Source organism: Microcaecilia unicolor, chromosome 11, assembly GCF_901765095.1.
Source record: "Microcaecilia unicolor chromosome 11, aMicUni1.1, whole genome shotgun sequence".
Classification (NCBI taxonomy): Eukaryota; Metazoa; Chordata; class Amphibia; order Gymnophiona; family Siphonopidae; genus Microcaecilia; species Microcaecilia unicolor.
The window spans coordinates 16,000,491-16,020,542 of NC_044041.1; the positions used below are offsets into that span (position 1 = coordinate 16,000,491).

The 20,052-nt window shown below is 45.8% G+C and overlaps 1 protein-coding gene across 1 annotated transcript in view; it reads left to right on the forward strand.

Annotated features, from left to right (window-relative positions):
• The window catches only part of POLE (DNA polymerase epsilon, catalytic subunit), a 141,659-nt gene that overhangs the window by 97,159 nt on the left and 24,448 nt on the right, over positions 1-20,052 (forward strand). The window contains exons 31-37 of the mRNA XM_030218300.1: positions 7,215-7,427; positions 7,810-7,953; positions 13,144-13,284; positions 13,590-13,743; positions 14,663-14,769; positions 19,012-19,188; positions 19,515-19,738. Of these exons, the coding sequence (XP_030074160.1) occupies positions 7,215-7,427; positions 7,810-7,953; positions 13,144-13,284; positions 13,590-13,743; positions 14,663-14,769; positions 19,012-19,188; positions 19,515-19,738 (1,160 nt within the window). The remainder of the gene's footprint in view (positions 1-7,214; positions 7,428-7,809; positions 7,954-13,143; positions 13,285-13,589; positions 13,744-14,662; positions 14,770-19,011; positions 19,189-19,514; positions 19,739-20,052) is intronic.

The following is a 20,052-nucleotide window of genomic DNA, read 5'->3' on the forward strand; positions in this document are numbered from 1 at the left end:
GAGGAATCTTCTTCTCCAGATCCTGAGGCTACTTCTTTTGCTCAGGGAGAAGATCCTTCTGTAGCCAGAGTTTTCCATAAGGATGATTTGCAGGAGCTAATTTCTATGGTGTCTTCTACTTTGAACTTTGAAGATTTACAGCCAGCTTTGGCAGTCCGTAAGGTCGATTTCTTGATTAAAGGCTCTAGGTCTGCTACCAAGACTTTTCCTATGCACCAGGATATTTGGGATGTTATTAAAGCGCAATGGGAGTCCCCAGATGCGGTTTTCCGGCAGTCCAGATCTATGTCTCGTCTCTATCCGGTTCCTGAAGTGGATAAGTCTTTGCTTAAGGTGCCGGTCGTGGATGCCGTGGTGTCGGCGGTAAATAAGCGGAATACAGTCCCCGTAGATGGCGGAACAGCTCTTCGGGATGTTCAGGACAGACGTCTAGATTCTCTGCTCAAGAATAGTTTTGATGTTTCTTCCTTGGCAGTACAGGCTGCCATTTGTGGGTCCTTAGTGGCTAGGGCCTGTTTTAGGTGGGCAGAGAGAGTTCTGGACAGGACTTCGGATGATCTTCAAGCTATTGATCTACAGGTGGCTAGGATTGAAACGGGAGCTGCGTTTCTGGCGGATGCCTTATATGATTTGTTGCGAGCATCTTCTAAGTCTTTGGCGTTGGGAGTCGCTGCTCGCCGGTCGCTGTGGTTGAAAGGTTGGTCGGCGGATGCGGCCTCCAAATCCAAATTGAGCAAGTTTCCATTTAAAGGGTCCTTTTTGTTTGGGGAAGAATTGGATAAGTTGGTTAATTCCTTAGGAGATGCTAAAGTTCCTCGATTGCCGCAAGATAGACCCCGCCTGTCCGGTCGAGGTTCCTTCTCTGGTAGAGGTCCAGGTAGAGGTTTACGTAGATTTCAGACTGGTCGGGGTTTTCAACCTCATAAATCTCGGTTCTACAATAGGACACAGTCCTTTCGGGGTACTCGCAGAGGAGCGAGTTTCTCCTCTCCAGGTTTTAGATCACAGACCCGTCCTTCCCAATGAAGGGGCGAGGGCCTCTCCTCTGGTGCCTGTCGGAGCTCGTCTTTCTCAGTTCTATCAGAGGTGGGCCCACATAACTTCAGATCAGTGGGTCTTGGAAGTTATACGAGACGGTTATGCCTTAGAGTTCGCAAGGCCTATTGCAGACGCCTTTCTGGAGTCTCCCTGTCGTTCTCCTCTCAAGGTGAGGGCGGTTCGGGAGACTCTACAGAGGCTGTTAGATCTTCACGCTATCTGTCCAGTCCCTCCTTCCGAGTACAGGCGAGGCCGGTATTCCATTTATTTTGTAGTTCCCAAGAAGGAAGACTCTTTTCGCCCTATATTGGACCTCAAGCCGGTCAATCGCGCTCTCAGAGTCACAAGTTTTCGGATGGAGACCCTGCGATCAGTCATAGTCGCAGTGCGCCAGGGAGAGTATTTGACAGCCTTGGATCTCACAGAGGCTTATTTGCATATTCCCATTCGTCCGGCTCACCACAAGTTCTTGCGCTTTGCAATTCTAGGGCAGCATTACCAGTTTCGTGCTCTGCCCTTCGGTTTGGCGACGGCTCACCGCACTTTCACCAAAGTTATGGTCGTGGTGGCTGCGGCCCTCAGGAAGGAAGGGATTCTGGTTCATCCATATCTAGACGACTGGTTAATCAGAGCAAAGTCTTATCAAGAGAGTTGTCGTGTCACAGAACGAGTGATGCAGTTCTTGCAGTCTCTAGGTTGGGTAGTAAATGTGTCAAAGAGTCGGTTGGTTCCTTCTCAATCTCTGGAGTATTTGGGCGTCACGTTCGACACGACACAAGGCCGAGTGTTTCTACCGCAGGCCAGGATTCTAAAACTGCAGTCTCAGATTCGGGCCTTTCTTCAACAGCAGCGTCCGTGTGCTCGAGATTATCTTCAGATTCTCGGATCCATGGCAGCCACCATAGAAGTAGTACCCTGGGCCAGACTCCATATGAGGCCTCTTCAGTGGTCTCTTCTATCGCGTTGGTCCGCTCAGAGGGAGTCACTATGGAAGCGTCTGCCTCTCCGCAACAGAGAGCGCAGCTCGCTGTTTTGGTGGCTGCGGATGAAGAATCTCACAGTAGGCATGCCTTTGGAATCTCCTCGCTGGATACCGTTAACAACAGATGCCAGTCTCCGAGGCTGGGGAGCGCATTGCCTGGGGCAGTGGGCCCAGGGGCTTTGGTCTCAACTGGAAGCAGTTCAATCAATCAATTTGTTGGAGACCAGAGCGATCCGGTTGGCCCTGCAGCACTTCAGGGCTCTACTAATAGGCAAAGTGGTCAGAGTTCTTTCGGACAATGCCTCGGCAGTGGCCTATGTCAACCGTCAGGGGGGAACGAAATGTCGTCTATTGTGTCGGGAGGCGGAGATTCACCTCTCGGCCATTTCAGCATCGCATGTGGCCGGAGTGGAAAACGTTCAAGCCGACTTTCTCAGTCGCCACACTCTCGATCCCGGGGAGTGGTCTCTCAGCGATCAGGCGTTTCGGTTGATAGTGGAGCGCTGGGGCACTCCAGTTCTAGATCTGTTTGCATCCAATCTCAACAAGAAAGTCCCTCGTTTCTTCAGTCGTCGAAAGGATGTAAGAGCGGCAGGGGTAGACGCTCTCTTGCAACAGTGGCCCTCCGACCTTCTTTACGCGTTCCCTCCGTGGCCGCTAATAGGCCGTCTCCTACAGATGATCGAAGATCACGGAAGACCGGTAGTTTTGGTAGCACCGGATTGGCCGCGGCGTCCTTGGTACGCGGATCTACAGCGGCTATTGGTGGCGCCTCCTCTTCGGCTCCCAGTTCACAGGACTTTGCTGGTTCAAGGGCCAGTTCCACATCCAGATCCGGGTCGATTTTGTCTTACGGCTTGGCTCTTGAACGAGCCCGTTTAGCTAAACGGGGTTTTTCAGGACCGGTGATTTCCACCATGCTTAGGTCTCGTCGACGTTCCACTTCGCTAAACTATATTCGTACTTGGAGAATTTTTGAGGCCTGGTGTGCAGAGGCTGACATCCTTCCGTTTCGAGCATCTGTGCCTCAGATGTTGGAGTTTCTACAGCGAGGGTTGGATAAAGGGCTGTCTCTTTCTTCTCTTAAGGTGCAAGCGGCAGCTCTTTCCTGCTTTAGAGGTCGGATTCGAGGTAAATCTTTCTCCTGTCTTCCGGAGGTGGCTCGTTTTTTAAAGGGAGTCAGCCTTCTTCGTCCTCCGGTAAGATCAGTCTTTCCATCTTGGGATCTTAATCTGGTTCTTTCGACTCTCACGAAACCACCTTTTGAACCTTTGCAAGCATGTTCTTTGAAGGATCTAACGCTTAAGACAGTGTTTTTGGTGGCTATTGCATCGGCTCGGAGAGTCTCAGAGTTGCAAGCTTTTTCATGCAGATCTCCTTTTCTGCAGTTTTCCAAGGAGCGTGTGGTTATTCATCCGGTTCCCTCCTTTTTGCCTAAAGTGGTATCCCGTTTTCATCTGTCCCAGTCAGTGTTTCTTCCTGTTTTGGGATCGGCCTCAGGGACGCAGGAACAGCGACAGTTACATACTCTGGATGTTAAAAGAGTGCTTAAGCGGTATCTCGCAGTTACGGAAGATTTTCGACGCACGGACCGTCTTTTTCTACTGTTGGCCGGTCACCGTAAGGGGTTGGCGGCTTCTAAGCCCACATTGTCTAGGTGGATCAAGGAGATGATAGGGTCAGCCTACCTTTTGGCAGGTAAAGCTGTCCCGAACTCTGTTAAAGCGCATTCAACTAGAGGGCAAGCGGCGTCCTGGGCCGAGTGTTCATTGGTTCCACCAGCGGAGATTTGTAAGGCAGCGACTTGGTCCTCTCTCCATTCGTTTTCTAAGCATTACAGGCTTGATGTGCAGTGTCGGCAGGAGGCGATTTTTGCGTCGCGAGTGATTTCAGCGGGTCTGCTGGGGTCCCTCCCGTAGGACTACTGCTTTGTTACGTCCCATCAGTCCAATCCTGGGCCGGTCCGGAGGGATGCTAAGGAAGGAGAAATTAGACCTTACCTGCTAATTTGCTTTCCTTTAATCCCTCCGGACCGGCCCAGGCCCCTCCCGTGTTCTATATTTCTGTCTAAGTTTCTATGTTCAATTGTTGATTGCAGAGCTGTTTTGTTTGCAAGTTTAAAAAAAAAAAAAAAAAAGATGATGCATTTTCTATGCAGGCCATACCGCTGCTCTGGTTAGAGTACGTGGTGAGCCACAATGATTGGGCCATACCGATGCTCTGGTTAGGGTATTCGGTGAGCCACTGTGATAAGGCCATACCGATTCTCTGGTTAAGGTTTTCGGTGAGCCATTGTGATAAGGCCATACCGCTGCTCTGGTTAGAGTACGTGGTGAGCCAGGATAGTCTGGCCATACCGATGCTCTGGTTAGGGTACTCGGTGAGCCATTATAATAAGAGCACGTACTTACTAGTGCTCTCTGGCTGCTTGAATTCCTTGAGGCACAGACTGTTTGTTCTTTCTGCTTTGTTATGAAAATACTGAGGCTAGGGTCACATGACCAGGGCTCCTATTGGCTCGCTAGAGTCAGAGTTTTTTTCTCAGTCTCCAACCTGCTGGTAGGCGTGCACAACCCATCAGTCCAATCCTGGGCCGGTCCGGAGGGATTAAAGGAAAGCAAATTAGCAGGTAAGGTCTAATTTCTCCTTTTTGGTAATGAGCGCCGCTGAGGTTGCCTTTGAAAAACATGAGAATATGAGAATGTTTAAGATACTGTTTTTCTATATATTTGAGCAGTAGAAAACTCTAAAATAATACGAAGATCTCTGCTTCAATAGTACCAATTACCGGACCCAATTTTGAATGAGATATTTGTTAGAATCTATAGGGACTGGTATATAGTTTTTCAAATTAGCCACGTTTGGGTCTTAAGGCTCATAATAAGCCATTATTAAGATCGACTTGGGGAAAATCTACTGCTAATTTCTAGGATAAGCAGCATAAAATGTTATGTACTGTTTTGGGGATCTTGCCAGGTAGTTGTGACCTGGATTGGTCACTGTTGGAAACAGGATGCTGGGCTTGATGGACCTTCGATCTGTCCCAGTATGGCAATACATATGTACTTAAGTCAGAGCCATGGCTACATTGGTAGCCCACTTGAAGTCAGCCTACAAAGCGGAGATTTACAAAGCTGCAACATAGTCATGTGTGTACACATTCACTCTCATTACTGCCTTGAGCAGGACACCCAATGAGTCCTGAAGAATTTGTTTAGTGTCTAAAATTCATCTCTCTTCCCCCTCCCACCCCCTCATAGGCCCAGTTTTCTTTAGTTCCAGGCAGCACCTTCACAACTAGTATGTAAATAATTTCAGGTTAATTGGCTTTCAGGACTCTATGTTTTGAGTCCCTGTTTTCCTAGCATTGTTGTTTTCGGTGAGCCTGGTGGCTAGGAATTCCCATCTGTAAGAATACAACAGCCTGATTGTCCTCGGAGAAAGCAAAGTTACTCACCTGTAGCAGGTGTTCTCCAAGGACAGCAGGGCAAGTATTCTCACATACCCTCCCACCTCCCTTGGAGTTGTTTTCTTTAGCTATCTTACAAGCATGGTCGCTCCATGGTGCGACCGTACCTGGAGTATTGTGTTTAGTTCTGGTCGCCTCATCTCAAAAAAGATATAAAGGAATTAGAGAAGGTGCAGAGAAGGGCAACAAAAATGATAAAGGGGATGGGACTACTACCCTATGAGGAGAGGTTAAGACGGCTAGGACTCTTTAGCCTGGAGAAAAGGCGGCTGATGGGTGATGTGATAGAGGTCTACAAAATGAGTGGGGTAGAGCGGACAGATGTAAAGCGTTTGTTTACGCTTTCTAACAATAATAGAACTAGGGGACACAAGATGAAATTAGAATGTGGTAGGTTTAAAACAAATCGGAGAAAGTTTTTCTTTACTCAGCGCGTAGTTAGGCTCTGGAACTCATTGCCGGAGAAGGTAGTGACGGCAGCTGGCCTTGCTGAGTTTAAAGGGGGTCTGGACAGATTCCTGAAGGAAAAGTCCATTGATCTTTATTAAATTTTGGGTTTTTGCCAGGTTCTTGGGGCCTGGATTGGCCGCTGTCGGAGACAGAGTGCTGGGCTTGATGGACCTTTGGTCTGTTCCCAGCATGGCGGTGCTTATGTGCTTAAGACTGAGGGACCCTCACTCGCATATCGGGCGGGAAGGCACCAACGCACACGCGTTGGGACATTGCTGGAAAGTTCTCCAGTCTCGCTAGTCAGCATCTGCATCAGGCTCCATCAAATATCACCCATTTGTGAGAATACTTAGCCCGCTGTCCTTGGAGAACACTTGCTACAGGCGAGTAACTTTGCTTTATTACCACTGGCACTAACATAACATTCCAAACATCAGTAATCTACCATTCAGCCTGTGACTTCACAAATTCAAAATAGTGTCTGTGCAATAGCACCAAAACTTTAAAATGTCCACATCATAAATAATCTCTTGCACAATGAATGAAAAAAAACACTATCGCTTATCTCTCATGTGTTGCATGCAGCTCTTTATTGGCTCTGGTCTGACGAGGCTTCTTATTTTCAATCTCTGCTTCAAGGACCATTCAGACTGCTCAAGAGACTACAACAATTTGAATGAAAATCAAAGTTCAAGTGTTTTGTTTTTATTTTATTTTTCAGCAAATTAAATTTTTACGTAACCAAGCACCTACTTGTACAGATTATAGCCATTATGAGGAAATGAATATTACAAATCCAAAAGGCAGTGAGTGGGTTTAGAGCAGGGCTACTCAGTTCTGGTCCTCGAGGTCCACAGACAGGCCAGGTTTTCAGGATATCCGTAATGAATGTGCATGCACTGCCTCCTTGTTATTTGGTATGCAAATCTCTCTCATGCATATTCATTGTGGATATCCTGAAAACCTGGCCTGCTTGTGGACCTCGAAGACAGGAATTCGGTAGCCCTGGTTCAGAGGTTGACAAACTGGGATCTATTACTTCTATCTGATGGGGGGGGGGGGGGGGGGGGGGGGGGGGGGGGGAATCCAGGAAGTTCCAGGTGGACACCCATCCTTTTACTGGGGATGGTTGTATGTGGAAATAAGGGAAAGAAGGAGGCAGAGGTTTACTTGTTGGGAATTGCTTCTCGGATACCTCCCCTACCATAATGTTAGAACTGAGGCTATTTGATAACGGCAACTATGGTTCTTTTTCTCTGCCCTTCCCTGCCGTAGGAAGAGCGTATGGTGTGGCTTCGGTATCACAAGAAGAAGTGGGAGCTGCAGGCCAAGCAGCGCAGAGAGCGCCGGAAGAAGCGACGACTACTGGATGGAGAGGCGGTGCCTGGTGGAGGAGGGGTGATCCGTGATGGACCCTCAGCCGGACTTGGTGGCTTCCTGCGCAAGACAGCTCGTAGCATCCTAGATATGCCGTGGCAGATAGTGCAGGTGACCAGGGTAGAGGAGGACTGTGCCTGCTATCCCTGGCAGTTGATGCTATGAGACATGCTTTAGACAACGAACTACTATGAAATGCATGATTTTATACTGTTTTTTGTCTATTCCATTGTTTATAGCCATAATAATTTATTGTGCTTTGCCAAAGTAAGCTTCCGTTGTTCAGGACTTTCCACAGATGCCTTTTTTTTGTTTTGTTTTGGTTTTTTTTTGTGATAACACAGGCCTCTCAAGGCTTTTGATAAATTTCTCTGAGCATTTGATTCATTTCTCCCCCTCTGTTCTTTTGGCCTCTTGGGGCTGATAAACATTTTCTGAATTTCCTTCCCTGTGTGAACTTCTTCAAATCTGATTTTTTTTTTTCCCCTCTCAGATTGGAGAGACCAGCCAGCCGGGGTTCTTCCGGCTCTGGGCTGTTATCGGCAGTGACTTGCACTGCATGAAGCTCAATATCCCACGAGTGTTTTATGTGAATCAGCGCATCATCAAGCCTGAGGAGGGTGCAGTATATAGAAAGGTGAGAAGTCCTCTTGTAGATCCGGTCAGCTCAGAACATTTCACTCTTCCATTATGTATCTTCCCACTGTTCCAGAACCTGTGGGATAGTTGTGTCTGTCAACCAGCAGGTGATGATAGAGAACTGAAAACTCAGGTACTCTACCCATTAGTTCCAGAGGAGAAAGATAAATTACAGCTTCCCAGGGTGGACTGCCTGGTTATGGTGTGACTAAGAGACCACCTTGCTGGTGGGAAGAGGGCATTGCCCTAAAAGACCTACAGGATAGGAAGCTAGAAGGCTCACTGAAACAAGAATGTTTATCAAGGTTATGGTGGTGGTTGCATCCTTCCGCCAGGAAATCGGAGTTCACCCATATCTCGACGACTGGCTCATTGTGCGTCATCCTATTCAGACAACGTGGTGGCAACAGACAAAGTTGTCCATCTTTTGCAGTCTTTGGGTTGGGTGATCGATTTTGAGAAGGGCAGACTAACTCCATCACGGATGCTGAAGTATCTGGGCGGCCTATTCGACAAAGCACGGGACAGGATCTTCTCGTGAAGCATAGGAGGTTGAAGCTGGTTCAACAGATTGATCTTCTGTTAAGGCAGGCCCAGGGTCTGCGACGACGTCCAGGTTCTGGGGTTGATGACGGTGGCAATGGAAGTAGTGCCATGGCCAAGGGCTCGTATGCGTCCGTTACAGGAATCTTTTCTCAGCTGCTGGCCTCTGGTTTTAAAGAAGTACACCCATCATCTTCCTTGGACGTTGGTTGCCAGACGGAGTATGCAGAGGTGATCACCCAGCAATTTGACCATCGGAGCCCCCTCTCCAGTAAGACAGAGGTGGTGACAACGAATGCCAGCAAGTCTGGTTGAGGAGCGTGTTAGAAGTTCCATCTGGCACAGGGCACCTGGATAGAACAGGAGTCTCAGTGGTTGATAAATTGCTTGGAGCTCAGGGCAGTGCAGAATGCCTTAGGTGACTGTTATGCATATTTTCAAAGCACTTAGCCTTCCAAAGCTCCATAGGTTTCTATGGAACTTTGGAAGGCTAAGTGCTTTGAAAATATGCCTATTTGCTCCCTTTCTGTCAAGGAACCCTGGTCCAAGTTTTCTCTGACAATGCGATGGTGATGGCTTATATCAACAAACAAGGCAGGACCCACAGTCTGATGGCGGTGGAGGTGGCCTCCTTCATGAGTTGGGCGAAGAAAAATCTGTGCTTGTTGGTAGCTCACATCATGGGGCTGTTGAATGTGGAGGAGGACTTTCTCAGCAGGCACTCCTTGGACTCAGGAGAAAGAGAACTATCCAGCCAGGGGTTTCAGCTGATAATGGACCGATGGCGTTCTCCGCTTCTGGACTTGATGGCCACAAAAAGGAATGCCAAAGTACCAAGTTCTTCACCTATCGGAAAGAACCAGGCTCGATGGGATTGATGCCATACTGCAGCCCTGGCCGGAGACACATCTAGTGTATGTCTTTCCTCCTTGGCCCATGGTAAGCTGCGTGTTAAAAAGGATTGCATTGCACCAAGTTCGAATAACTTTTGTAGCCCTGGATTGACTGCGGAGGCCGCGGTACATGGACCTGATTCAACTGCTGGACAGGGTCCTCAGGGCAGCGACTCCAGGATCTCACCCAGTCTAGGAACTGCTTTTGATCATCCCACGGGCTGCGGAATAGTGGGAGGCTACATAATGGAAGGAGAAATTAGGTCTTCCCACTATTCCAAAGGCCTGCCCAGGATTTCTGAGATGTTTAGTTAGTGTGAAGTAGTGGTCAAATAATGGCTGTCACCTTGCATGGTGCTTCCTGCATATCTCTTGTTCTCTACAAATTGTGCAGAGATTAGAGAGAGGTGTGTGTGTATGTGTATGTATATATATATATATATATATATATATATATATATATATATATATATATATATATATATATATATAATATATACTAGCCATTGAGCCCGTTAAAACGGGCTGGTGGGTCGCCGCTGTCCGCTCCCCCCCCCCCCCCCAAGTTTGCCGCCCCGTCTCATCGCTATTCAACTTACATCTCCGCAGCAGGCAGATCAGCTGAGCTGCCGTTGGCCTTCGATCTCTGCCTGTGTCCCGCCCTCGTGTGACATAACGTCGGCGAGGGCGGGACACAGGCAGGGAAGGAAGGCCACAACGGCAGCTCAGCTGATCTGCCTGCTGCGGATGTAAGTTGAATAGCGATAAGACGGGGCGGGTGGGGGGGCACCAGTGGCGGCGACCTCGGGTGGAGGGGTGGCGGCGGCGACTCGAGGTGGGTGGGTTACCGGTGGCGGCGACCTCGGGGGGGGGGGGGGGGGGGAGCGCAGTTTCCCTCTCTGTCCCGCCCCCATCATCACTTATTGACGCGGGGGCGGGATAGAGAGGGAAGTCTCTATTGCGCATTTGCGAGTGAGTACGGTCACTCGCCGTTTATATGTTTGATTAATATATGTACAGTGGTGGAAATAAGTATTTGATCCCTTGCTGATTTTGTAAGTTTGCCCACTGACAAAGACATGAGCAGCCCATAATTGAAGGGTAGGTTATTGGTAACAGTGAGAGATAGCACATCACAAATTAAATCCGGAAAATCACATTGTGGAAAGTATATGAATTTATTTGCATTCTGCAGAGGGAAATAAGTATTTAATCCCTCTGGCAAACAAGACCTAATACTTGGTGGCAAAACCCTTGTTGGCAAGCACAGCGGTCAGACGTCTTCTGTAGTTGATGATGAGGTTTGCACACATGTCAGGAGGAATTTTGGTCCACTCCTCTTTGCAGATCATCTCTAAATCATTAAGAGTTCTGGGCTGTCGCTTGGCAACTCGCAGCTTCAGCTCCCTCCATAAGTTTTCAATGGGATTAAGGTCTGGTGACTGGCTAGGCCACTCCATGACCCTAATGTGCTTCTTCCTGAGCCACTCCTTTGTTGCCTTGGCTGTATGTTTTGGGTCATTGTCGTGCTGGAAGACCCAGCCACGACCCATTTTTAAGGCCCTGGCGGAGGGAAGGAGGTTGTCACTCAGAATTGTACGGTACATGGCCCCATCCATTCTCCCATTGATGCGGTGAAGTAGTCCTGTGCCCTTAGCAGAGAAACACCCCCAAAACATAACATTTCCACCTCCATGCTTGACAGTGGGGACGGTGTTCTTTGGGTCATAGGCAGCATTTCTCTTCCTCCAAACACGGCGAGTTGAGTTCATGCCAAAGAGCTCAATTTTTGTCTCATCTGACCACAGCACCTTCTCCCAATCACTCTCGGCATCATCCAGGTGTTCACTGGCAAACTTCAGACGGGCCGTCACATGTGCCTTCCGGAGCAGGGGGACCTTGCGGGCACTGCAGGATTGCAATCCGTTATGTCGTAATGTGTTACCAATGGTTTTCGTGGTGACAGTGGTCCCAGCTGCCTTGAGATCATTGACAAGTTCCCCCCTTGTAGTTGTAGGCTGATTTCTAACCTTCCTCATGATCAAGGATACCCCACGAGGTGAGATTTTGCGTGGAGCCCCAGATCTTTGTCGATTGACAGTCATTTTGTACTTCTTCCATTTTCTTACTATGGCACCAACAGTTGTCTCCTTCTCGCCCAGCGTCTTACTGATGGTTTTGTAGCCCATTCCAGCCTTGTGCAGGTGTATGATCTTGTCCCTGACATCCTTAGACAGCTCCTTGCTCTTGGCCATTTTGTAGAGGTTAGAGTCTGACTGATTCACTGAGTCTGTGGACAGGTGTCTTTCATACAGGTGACCATTGCCGACAGCTGTCTGTCATGCAGGTAACGAGTTGATTTGGAGCATCTACCTGGTCTGTAGGGGCCAGATCTCTTACTGGTTGGTGGGGGATCAAATACTTATTTCCCTCTGCAGAATGCAAATAAATTCATATACTTTCCACAATGTGATTTTCCGGATTTAATTTGTGATGTGCTATCTCTCACTGTTACCAATAACCTACCCTTCAATTATGGGCTGCTCATGTCTTTGTCAGTGGGCACACTTACAAAATCAGCAAGGGATCAAATACTTATTTCCACCACTGTATATATGTTTGCTCGTCTGGTTGGTGTTAGGTTAGCGAATTGTTTAAGGTTGTTGTGTTTGTTCTGAGTTTCTCCGTTACTGCTTGTCTGCTTAAATACTGAGGAACTTGAGTGGATGCCAAGAGAAATGTCTCAGCTCAGTTTTCAGTTCTCTATCTCCACCTGCTGGTTGATGAACACAACTATCCCACAGGTTCTGGAATAGTGGGAAGAACTAATGAAAAGAAAATGATCAGGTAAGACCTAATTTCTCCTCCTTGCCCCATCATTATTGATACCTATGAAACAGACAAAATATCTGTGTGTGCACATCTGTCCATCCTTGGTTCCTTCCGCATTTGTGTTTAGTTTATTAAAATATACTTAACCACATTTTCGGAAGAATCCGCAATGCAACGGAGAACTCAAACGCCCCACGGGAAAACACAAGTGCAGATAAAAGTGGGATGTTTGACCACGGAAAAACAAATCCTGGAAACAACAATCTTGAAAATGCTTGTTTATTTGTTAAAAAGACTCGACACAACTGTTGTGTTTCAGCCGTCAGGCCTGCATCAGGAGTCTTAGACACCTGAAAGAACAGCTGATCTGTGCGAAGATCTGATCTTTTTAAACAAACACTTGGACAGTAGAGTTTTTTCCATGCTGCTTACGATACCAGACTTGTTCACAAGCTGCGTTTAATCAAAGGTCTTTCTAAAGACCATTTTGCCTACAGACTAACATATCATTGGTCATCCTTTGCACAGATCAGTTGTTCTTTCAGGTGTCTAAGACTCCTGATGCAGGCCTGACGGCCGAAACACAACAGTTGTGTCGAGTCTTTTTAACAAATAAACAAGCATTTTCAAGATTATTGTTTCCAGGATTTGTTTTTCCGTGGTCAAACATCCCACTTTTATCTGCACTTAACCACATTTTGACTTTATTCAACAAACTGCTGCCTTCTCTCCTTCCACTACTTTGTACGCTCGGCCTTGCCGTGCTTCCAAACCCCTGCCACTGAGATTTGTGTTCAGACATGCTACCCACAAGAACTTTTTCTCTTGCTACATTTGCAGTTGACATAGCTGCATTGCACAGAATGTCCTCCGTGTCCCAAGTCTTATCTTTTTTTTTTTTTTTTTTTCCCTTTTTCTAGGTGAATCGAATCCTCCCTCGAGCAAACCCTATTTATAATCTCTATGAATATTCTGTCCCCGAGGATGTGTACCGGCAGCACATTAATGAAATCCATGCTGAGCTGTCGGCACCAGACATCGAAGGGGTGTATGAAACTCAGGTATATACGACGAATCCTCTACCATAAGCAGCGCTTGGCAGAATCTTCACAGTATTGGGTTGGGAGCCTTTTCATGCCCTTTGAGTACTGCAGGAATAAATCAGCTAGCCAGTGCCATGCTAGTGTTTAGTTTGTTTATGTTCACTGTGTTATTCCCAGGAAAACATAAGGGAGCAACTTCCTTTCTGAGCAGGGTTACAGTGGTGAGTGGGGTTCTGCAAAGAGGTCTTGCATTTTGATTGTCTCAGCCAAAGTCATTACTTGACCTGGTTGTGCGTGTGACTTTTTGTTGGATTGCTCCGTAGGTACCTTTGTTGCTGCGTGCCTTGGTCCAGCTGGGATGTGTGTGCATGGTCAATAAGCAGCTGGTTCGTCACCTCACGGGCCGGGAAGCAGAAACTTTTGATCTGGAGCACCTTGAGATGAAATCTCTTGCCCAGTTCAGTTATCTAGAGCCAGGTAGGAATTCAGTCTTACAGATAACAAAATGTGGTAAGTTTAATAAGAACCTTTTCTGTACCAGCCCTCTTAGTCCAGAGCAGACTTTCTAGGGGCAAGGTCATTCACTTATGAGCTGCGTGTAGGAAGTAGAACTGTAGAGAAGCTAGGTACAGCTTTCATTACTCTGGCTGGGAGAGGGTGTTTCTGGTTGCTGATGTTTGAAGTATTGTTTTCAATTTTATGATTTCTCTTGGTTTGTTCCCTTGTTATTGGGGAATGTCACCTTTTGCTTTGTCATCAAAATACTGATTATCTGCTGGATGGAAAAATATACAATGATGTTATGGAGTATTAATAGTTCTCAGTTTCCATCTGCTGGCAAGAGAGTATAATCTATGTTTGTGGTCTGGTCTGGAGGGACTGAAGGGAAGACAAATTAGTTGGCAAAGACCTAACTTCTCCTTTTGTCTTTCTATGTTGGTTCTGTACAATCCTGGTTAGATGGGTGTCCAAGATTCTAATCTTAATCCAACACTCAACAGCCACCGCATTCTTTCCTGGATTGTACCACCAAGCTTTGTTATAACCTAACAGAATGAGCGAGACTTTTACACAAACATCCGGCTGCCTAGGTCCCGTGACCATACTGGACAGCATTGATCTGGTTAGTTTTGTGGTCCCAGTGCAGCTACTCTGTGACCTGCAGTGTCACTAGGCTTCCTTTATCCAGCAAGGTGATAACAAAAACAGAATCCAGCCACCAGCAGCCTACTTGTACTGACCTGGTTGGTTTCTGAGTTGTTGTTGATACCAACCCAGTTATTCCATTGCCTTGTGAGTGAACTTGTACAAAGTCCAGTTTCTCATTTTTTTTTTGTAATTCTTGTTAATAAACTGTTGAGGATTCTGACATTTGGATTTATTTCATTTTTCACAGGGAGCATCCGGCACATTTACTTTTATCACAATTCACAGGGAAATAAGGCTCTTTTTGGCCTCTTTATTCCTTCTCAACGCAAAGCTGCGGTGTTCGTGATGGACACAGTAAGAGAATAGACTTCATGCTACTACAGGGGAAGAATATATGGAGGAAGAAGATGATGGAAAAATATAGGGGCTATGATAAATGGGCAGTAGATTTGATACTATACAATATAATGTCTTATATTCTGCATTATTCCAATTAGATTCAATGTGGATTGCATCACACACAGGTCCTTCAATTAGAGGAGAATTACAGTTCTTAGCAAAATTTCTACAGAAGTTTTCTGGTGTTTGTATGTGTGTGGGGGGAGGGGCACACAGGATGTTTTTAAACAAATCTAATTCATTCCGTCTTGCTTTCTTTTCTTGCTATACAAGGAAAAAACTTGGCAGCATATAACATAAGACCTTTCTCATATCTCCTTTCTCCCTTCCTACTGCTCTACTGCATATCTTACTTGATCTCTAGCTCCTGGAGGAGAATTTTAATGATGATTTTGTGTTCAGTTTTGTATATTTTGTTATGTTTATTGAATTCTACCATATTTGACAAGCCGCCGTATTGCTCCAATTAACTCCTTTTCTGTACTGTTCCTTTTTGAATTTCTTTACCTTACAAACTTTTCTATTACTTTATCATCTCTCTCTTTAACAAACATGGGAATCAGTTGGTTATCAAACAGTGATCATTAATTTGTTTGCTCCAGCTACTTGGTACTCATTTATTTTACTTGTACACCAGACCTGTCTAGATATATGGGTTATGCCCCTCTATCAACAGAAACGGAGAACAAATGCTTGTGAACTCTGCCTATAAGGGCAGTGTAGCCTGTTGCTCTTCAGTATTCTCTGTCTCCAGCAGATGAAAAAAAAAAAAGCTGCAGATTCAATTTCATGTTTATTTATTAAAGTTTTACCTAACTGCCTTTCCCAGAAAACTGCAACGAAGCCATCTTAGTATGTACTAAAAATATAAAACAGTATAAAAAATACTAATACAATAATCAAGTCTCTAAATGGTACAGAACAAAAGCAAAACAAGATTACAAAAAAAAGGAAAGAAAAAAAAGAAAACGTCTGAAATGGGGGGAGGGGGGAAAAGGAAATGAAAAACAAGAACAGCAAGCCTAAAACTGACAAACCAAGACCTAGGTCCTAGTTAGTGACTACTTGTATCACTAAAACCTTAGTAAAACAAACACAAATCAGAGCCCAGTCAAGATTTCAAAAATATACTGCTGCTTGCTTCTTGCTTGGGTTCAACTACATTTTTGTCTTCCTCCAAAAACATATGGCCAAAACTGAAAAAACATAGCCAAAAATAAAAATAACCTTTCATCCAAAACTGAAACTGGACAGAAAAAGGATTTTGGACCAATTTTGGTACAGTAACTGAAGCTGAAATGTGGTCGGCCTCTAATTTCATGCCCAAAGTTGGAATAAACTCTGCATAAGGGCTGCTTAGAGTTGATGGGGACAATGTAGGGAAGAGCAGTTTCCACAAAAATCAGATAGCTTCAGTTTTGGTAAGATTTAACCTATGCTTGTATCATTGAAGCTACAGTGCCACTTGATGCAAACACAAGTTAAGGAGTTGAAATTAAGATGCAAGGGATCATAAAATGCCAAAAACTAACCTATACTTTTGGGTAAGTGTTAGTAAAGGAGCCATAAATATATTAAGCAGTGTTGTAGCAAATATGGAGCCCTGCAGGACTCCACACTTCAAAAGTCTTTATTGAAGATTGAGGTACTTAAATTGTACTGAGAGCATGATTGATAAGAGCCGCTCACAATGTACCAGATTAAACATGGTCGTAACTAAGGTTCTGTGAAACAACAAGAGACCCTTGTCAGAATCCCAAACCATACAAATCTCATTAGACAAGGCCACAAAGGCAGTCTCTGAACTGCACCCCTGTTGAAATCCAGGTTGCTTTGTATGCAGCACCTGAGTTTTTGTCCAGAAATTGGTCAGTTGAAAAGAGAATTTTTTTTTCTAGCACCCTAGCAATGAAAGAGATTTGAAATGGGATGAGGATGATTAGTGACAACTTAGGGTCCAAGCTGAGGTTTTGGTTTTTTAACCCCGTAATGGCTGCAACACTTGCTTTCTACCAGCATAAAGGAGCCATGCCTTTAGCCAAACTGATGGTAATCATATCAAAGGAAAATGCCAAATTTAGGATCTTTATAAGTTGGACCAGAAGTAGGTCCAGGCTCGATGAACTTGATTTCATGGTGAATAGAATTTTCTCTTGAAGATATTCTATAATCTGGGTTTCTTTTAGTGGAAGAATAGCCTAACTCCATGCTCTTCCCAACTTCTCCTTTATCGCCCCACCTCCTTACCTATCCCTATCCATTTACTCCTTGTTCATTTGTCCTATCACATACTTCCTTTGTTGATTCTGATACTGTAGATTGTATTCCGTTGTTACTAAGTAAGCCGCATTGAGCCTGCGATGAGCGGGAAAGCGCGGGGTACAAATGTAATAAATGTTAGAGCAGTGGGCTAAGAACCAGAAAGGCCAGTGTTCAGATCCCATTGTAGTCCATAGTCTCTGAGCTTTTCATGTTATCTGTTTGGCACTGGTCCAATAATTGGCAGCTAAGATTTAATGCTAAGAAATGCAGGGTCATGCACTTGGGTTACAAAAATCCAAGAGAACAGTACAATAATAGGGGATGAAGTGCTTCTTTGTACAAAAGAAGAGCGGGACTTGGGGGGTGATTGTGTCTGATGATCTTAAGGTGGCCAAACAGGTAGAAAAGGCAAGGGCAAATGCTAGAAGGATGCTCGAGTGCAGAGGGAGAGGGATGACCAGCAGGAAAAAAAAGAGGTGATAGTGCCCATGTATAAGTCTCTGTTGAGGCCCCATTTAGAGTACAGTTCTGGAGATCGCACCTGCGAAAAGATATAAATAGGATGGAGCAGGGGCGTAGCCAGACAACAGATTTTGGGTGGGCCTAGGAAAGAAGTGGGTGGGCACAAAATGTTCTTCCCCTCCCCCCCCCCCCCCCCCCCCCACCACCACCAAAAAAATATCTCAGCTGGCAGGAAAATGCTTCTTTCCATCTTCGCAGTCTGCAGCAGGCATGCGCTGAAAACAGCATGCGCAGGGGCCAGTATTGTGGAGAGTAGAATTTTGTTACTATCAGGGGGAAGTCTTCAGCTGGCAGAGCTTGGGATCTCCACCAGGTATCGCTAAACATGTGATACTGTTGGGTGGGCCTGAGCCCTAAGTGGGTGGGCCTTGGCCCACCTGTGGCTACGCCACTGGGATGGAGTTGGTCTAGAGGGCGGCTACAAAATTGGTAAGCGGTCTCTACCATAAAACATATAAGGACAGGCTTATGAACCTCAACATGTATACACTTGGACGAGAGGCGGAATAGAGGGGATATGATAGAGACTTTTAAATACCTCGGTGGCATTAATGTACAGGAGATCAGCTTTTTTCAAATGAAGGAAAACTCTGGAAAGAGAGGACATAGGATGAAGTTAAGAGGAAATAGGCTTAGGAGGTATCTAAGAAAATACTCTTGTGGAAAGAGTGGTCCATTCATGAAATGGCCTCCCGGTGGAGGTTGTGGAGACGAGGACTGTGTCAGAATTTAAGAAAGTGTGGGACGGGCACGTGGGATCTCTTAGGAAAAGGAGGAGTTAGCGTTTACTGAAGATGGGCAGACTGGATGGGCAAATCGCGCATGGTTCCCGCGCAACCTCTACGTCTCAATCTGCACTGGCTCCCAGTTAGAGAGCGAATCCGCTTTCAAGCTCTGCACCTTAACGCATAAAATTATCTACGGTCTAGCTCCGGAATACATGATTCCTCTAATAGACCTCCCACCTAGAAATGCCATCAACACAGCCTGCACCTATCTCCAACTTCATTATCCGTCTTGCCGGGGTGTCAAATACAAGCTTCTTTTTGCCTCTACTTTTCACTACTCCAGCCCGAAGACTTGGAATGCTTTACCTCTGAACCTAAAATCTCAATCTGATCATCACCTTTTCAAGAAGATGTTGAAAACGTTCCTTTTTGAAAAAACTTACTCCATTAGTAATTCTGCTTATTAGTCACCCTAATTGTTTTTAGTGTTCTCTCCTTATTCTGCTGTAAAATTCATGTGTTGTACTTGTCTACTTTTGTAATTCATGTAAGCCACATTGTGCCTGCAATTGTGGGAAACTGTGGGGTATAAATGAACCATAAATAAATAAATCACGTTTCTATGCTCTTTTGTACTATATGGTTACGTGCAATTTATCTGACTGATGTGATTTCTTTGTTGCAGGTTCGCAGTAACCAGATGCCAAATTTGAACAGCATGTACTCTGCAGAGCACAGCGCCCTGATGGAGAAGGTGGACCAGGAGCTGCTGCCTCCAGAGAAGCACAACTTTGAGGTGCGGGCTGAAACTGACCCGAAGACCGTCTTTCGAGCCATCCAGAGGCTGCTAGTCAACTACAAGGTGAGGACTAACAACCGAACGGGAGGGATGATTCATTGCTTTGCACGCTGTTTTCAGCAGATTACCTGGCAGCCCGTCTGGTTGGACAGCATTAGTATAATGTGCTGTTTTGGTACCGGAGCCTAGTGGGAAATTCTATGGGTGCCCATAACTCTCAAGATAGTGCTGGATGTTTCAGGGAACTGAGGGGAATGAATTTATGTAATGCAGGTGGTGCAGACTTTCTGGGCAATGAGTCTCAAGATTATAGTGCTTGGTTTTAGAGTCCCAGGAACACCCTGAAGTTAAAGTGTCTGTGTCCTTCCTTCCTTCCACCTTCCTTGTAGGATGAACGCCGAGGTCCTACACTAATTGCTGTACAGTCTAATTGGGAGCTGAAGCGACTGGCCAATGGGATGCCTGTCTTTGAAGAGTTTCCACTGGTTCCTGTTCGTGTGACTGATGACGTCAGCTATAATATTCTAGATTGGCAGCGGCATGGTGCCCGGCGGATGATCCGACACTATCTGAACCTGGACAGCTGCTTGTCCCAGGCTTTTGAAATGGCCAGGTGAGCAAGGCTCATTGGAGTACACACAGCATGGATCTCATAGTTGCATCTCCCGCAGAGAAGAAGTCGGGCACCATGATGAGTAATGCAACTCGGAATGCAAAGCTCAGGCGTTCTAGAGTCAGCTGTACTTGAAAATTAAAGTATACAATATTAATATAAATATTCTTTATACACTGCCTCAAATACATCAAAGCAATTTACAAATAAACAATGCAGCCTAACACTTAACAATGTCAATTAAAAAAAAATGCCCACCTCCTATCATCCATGTTCAATAATTCAACTCTCCCACCCACCCCCAATCCACCTTT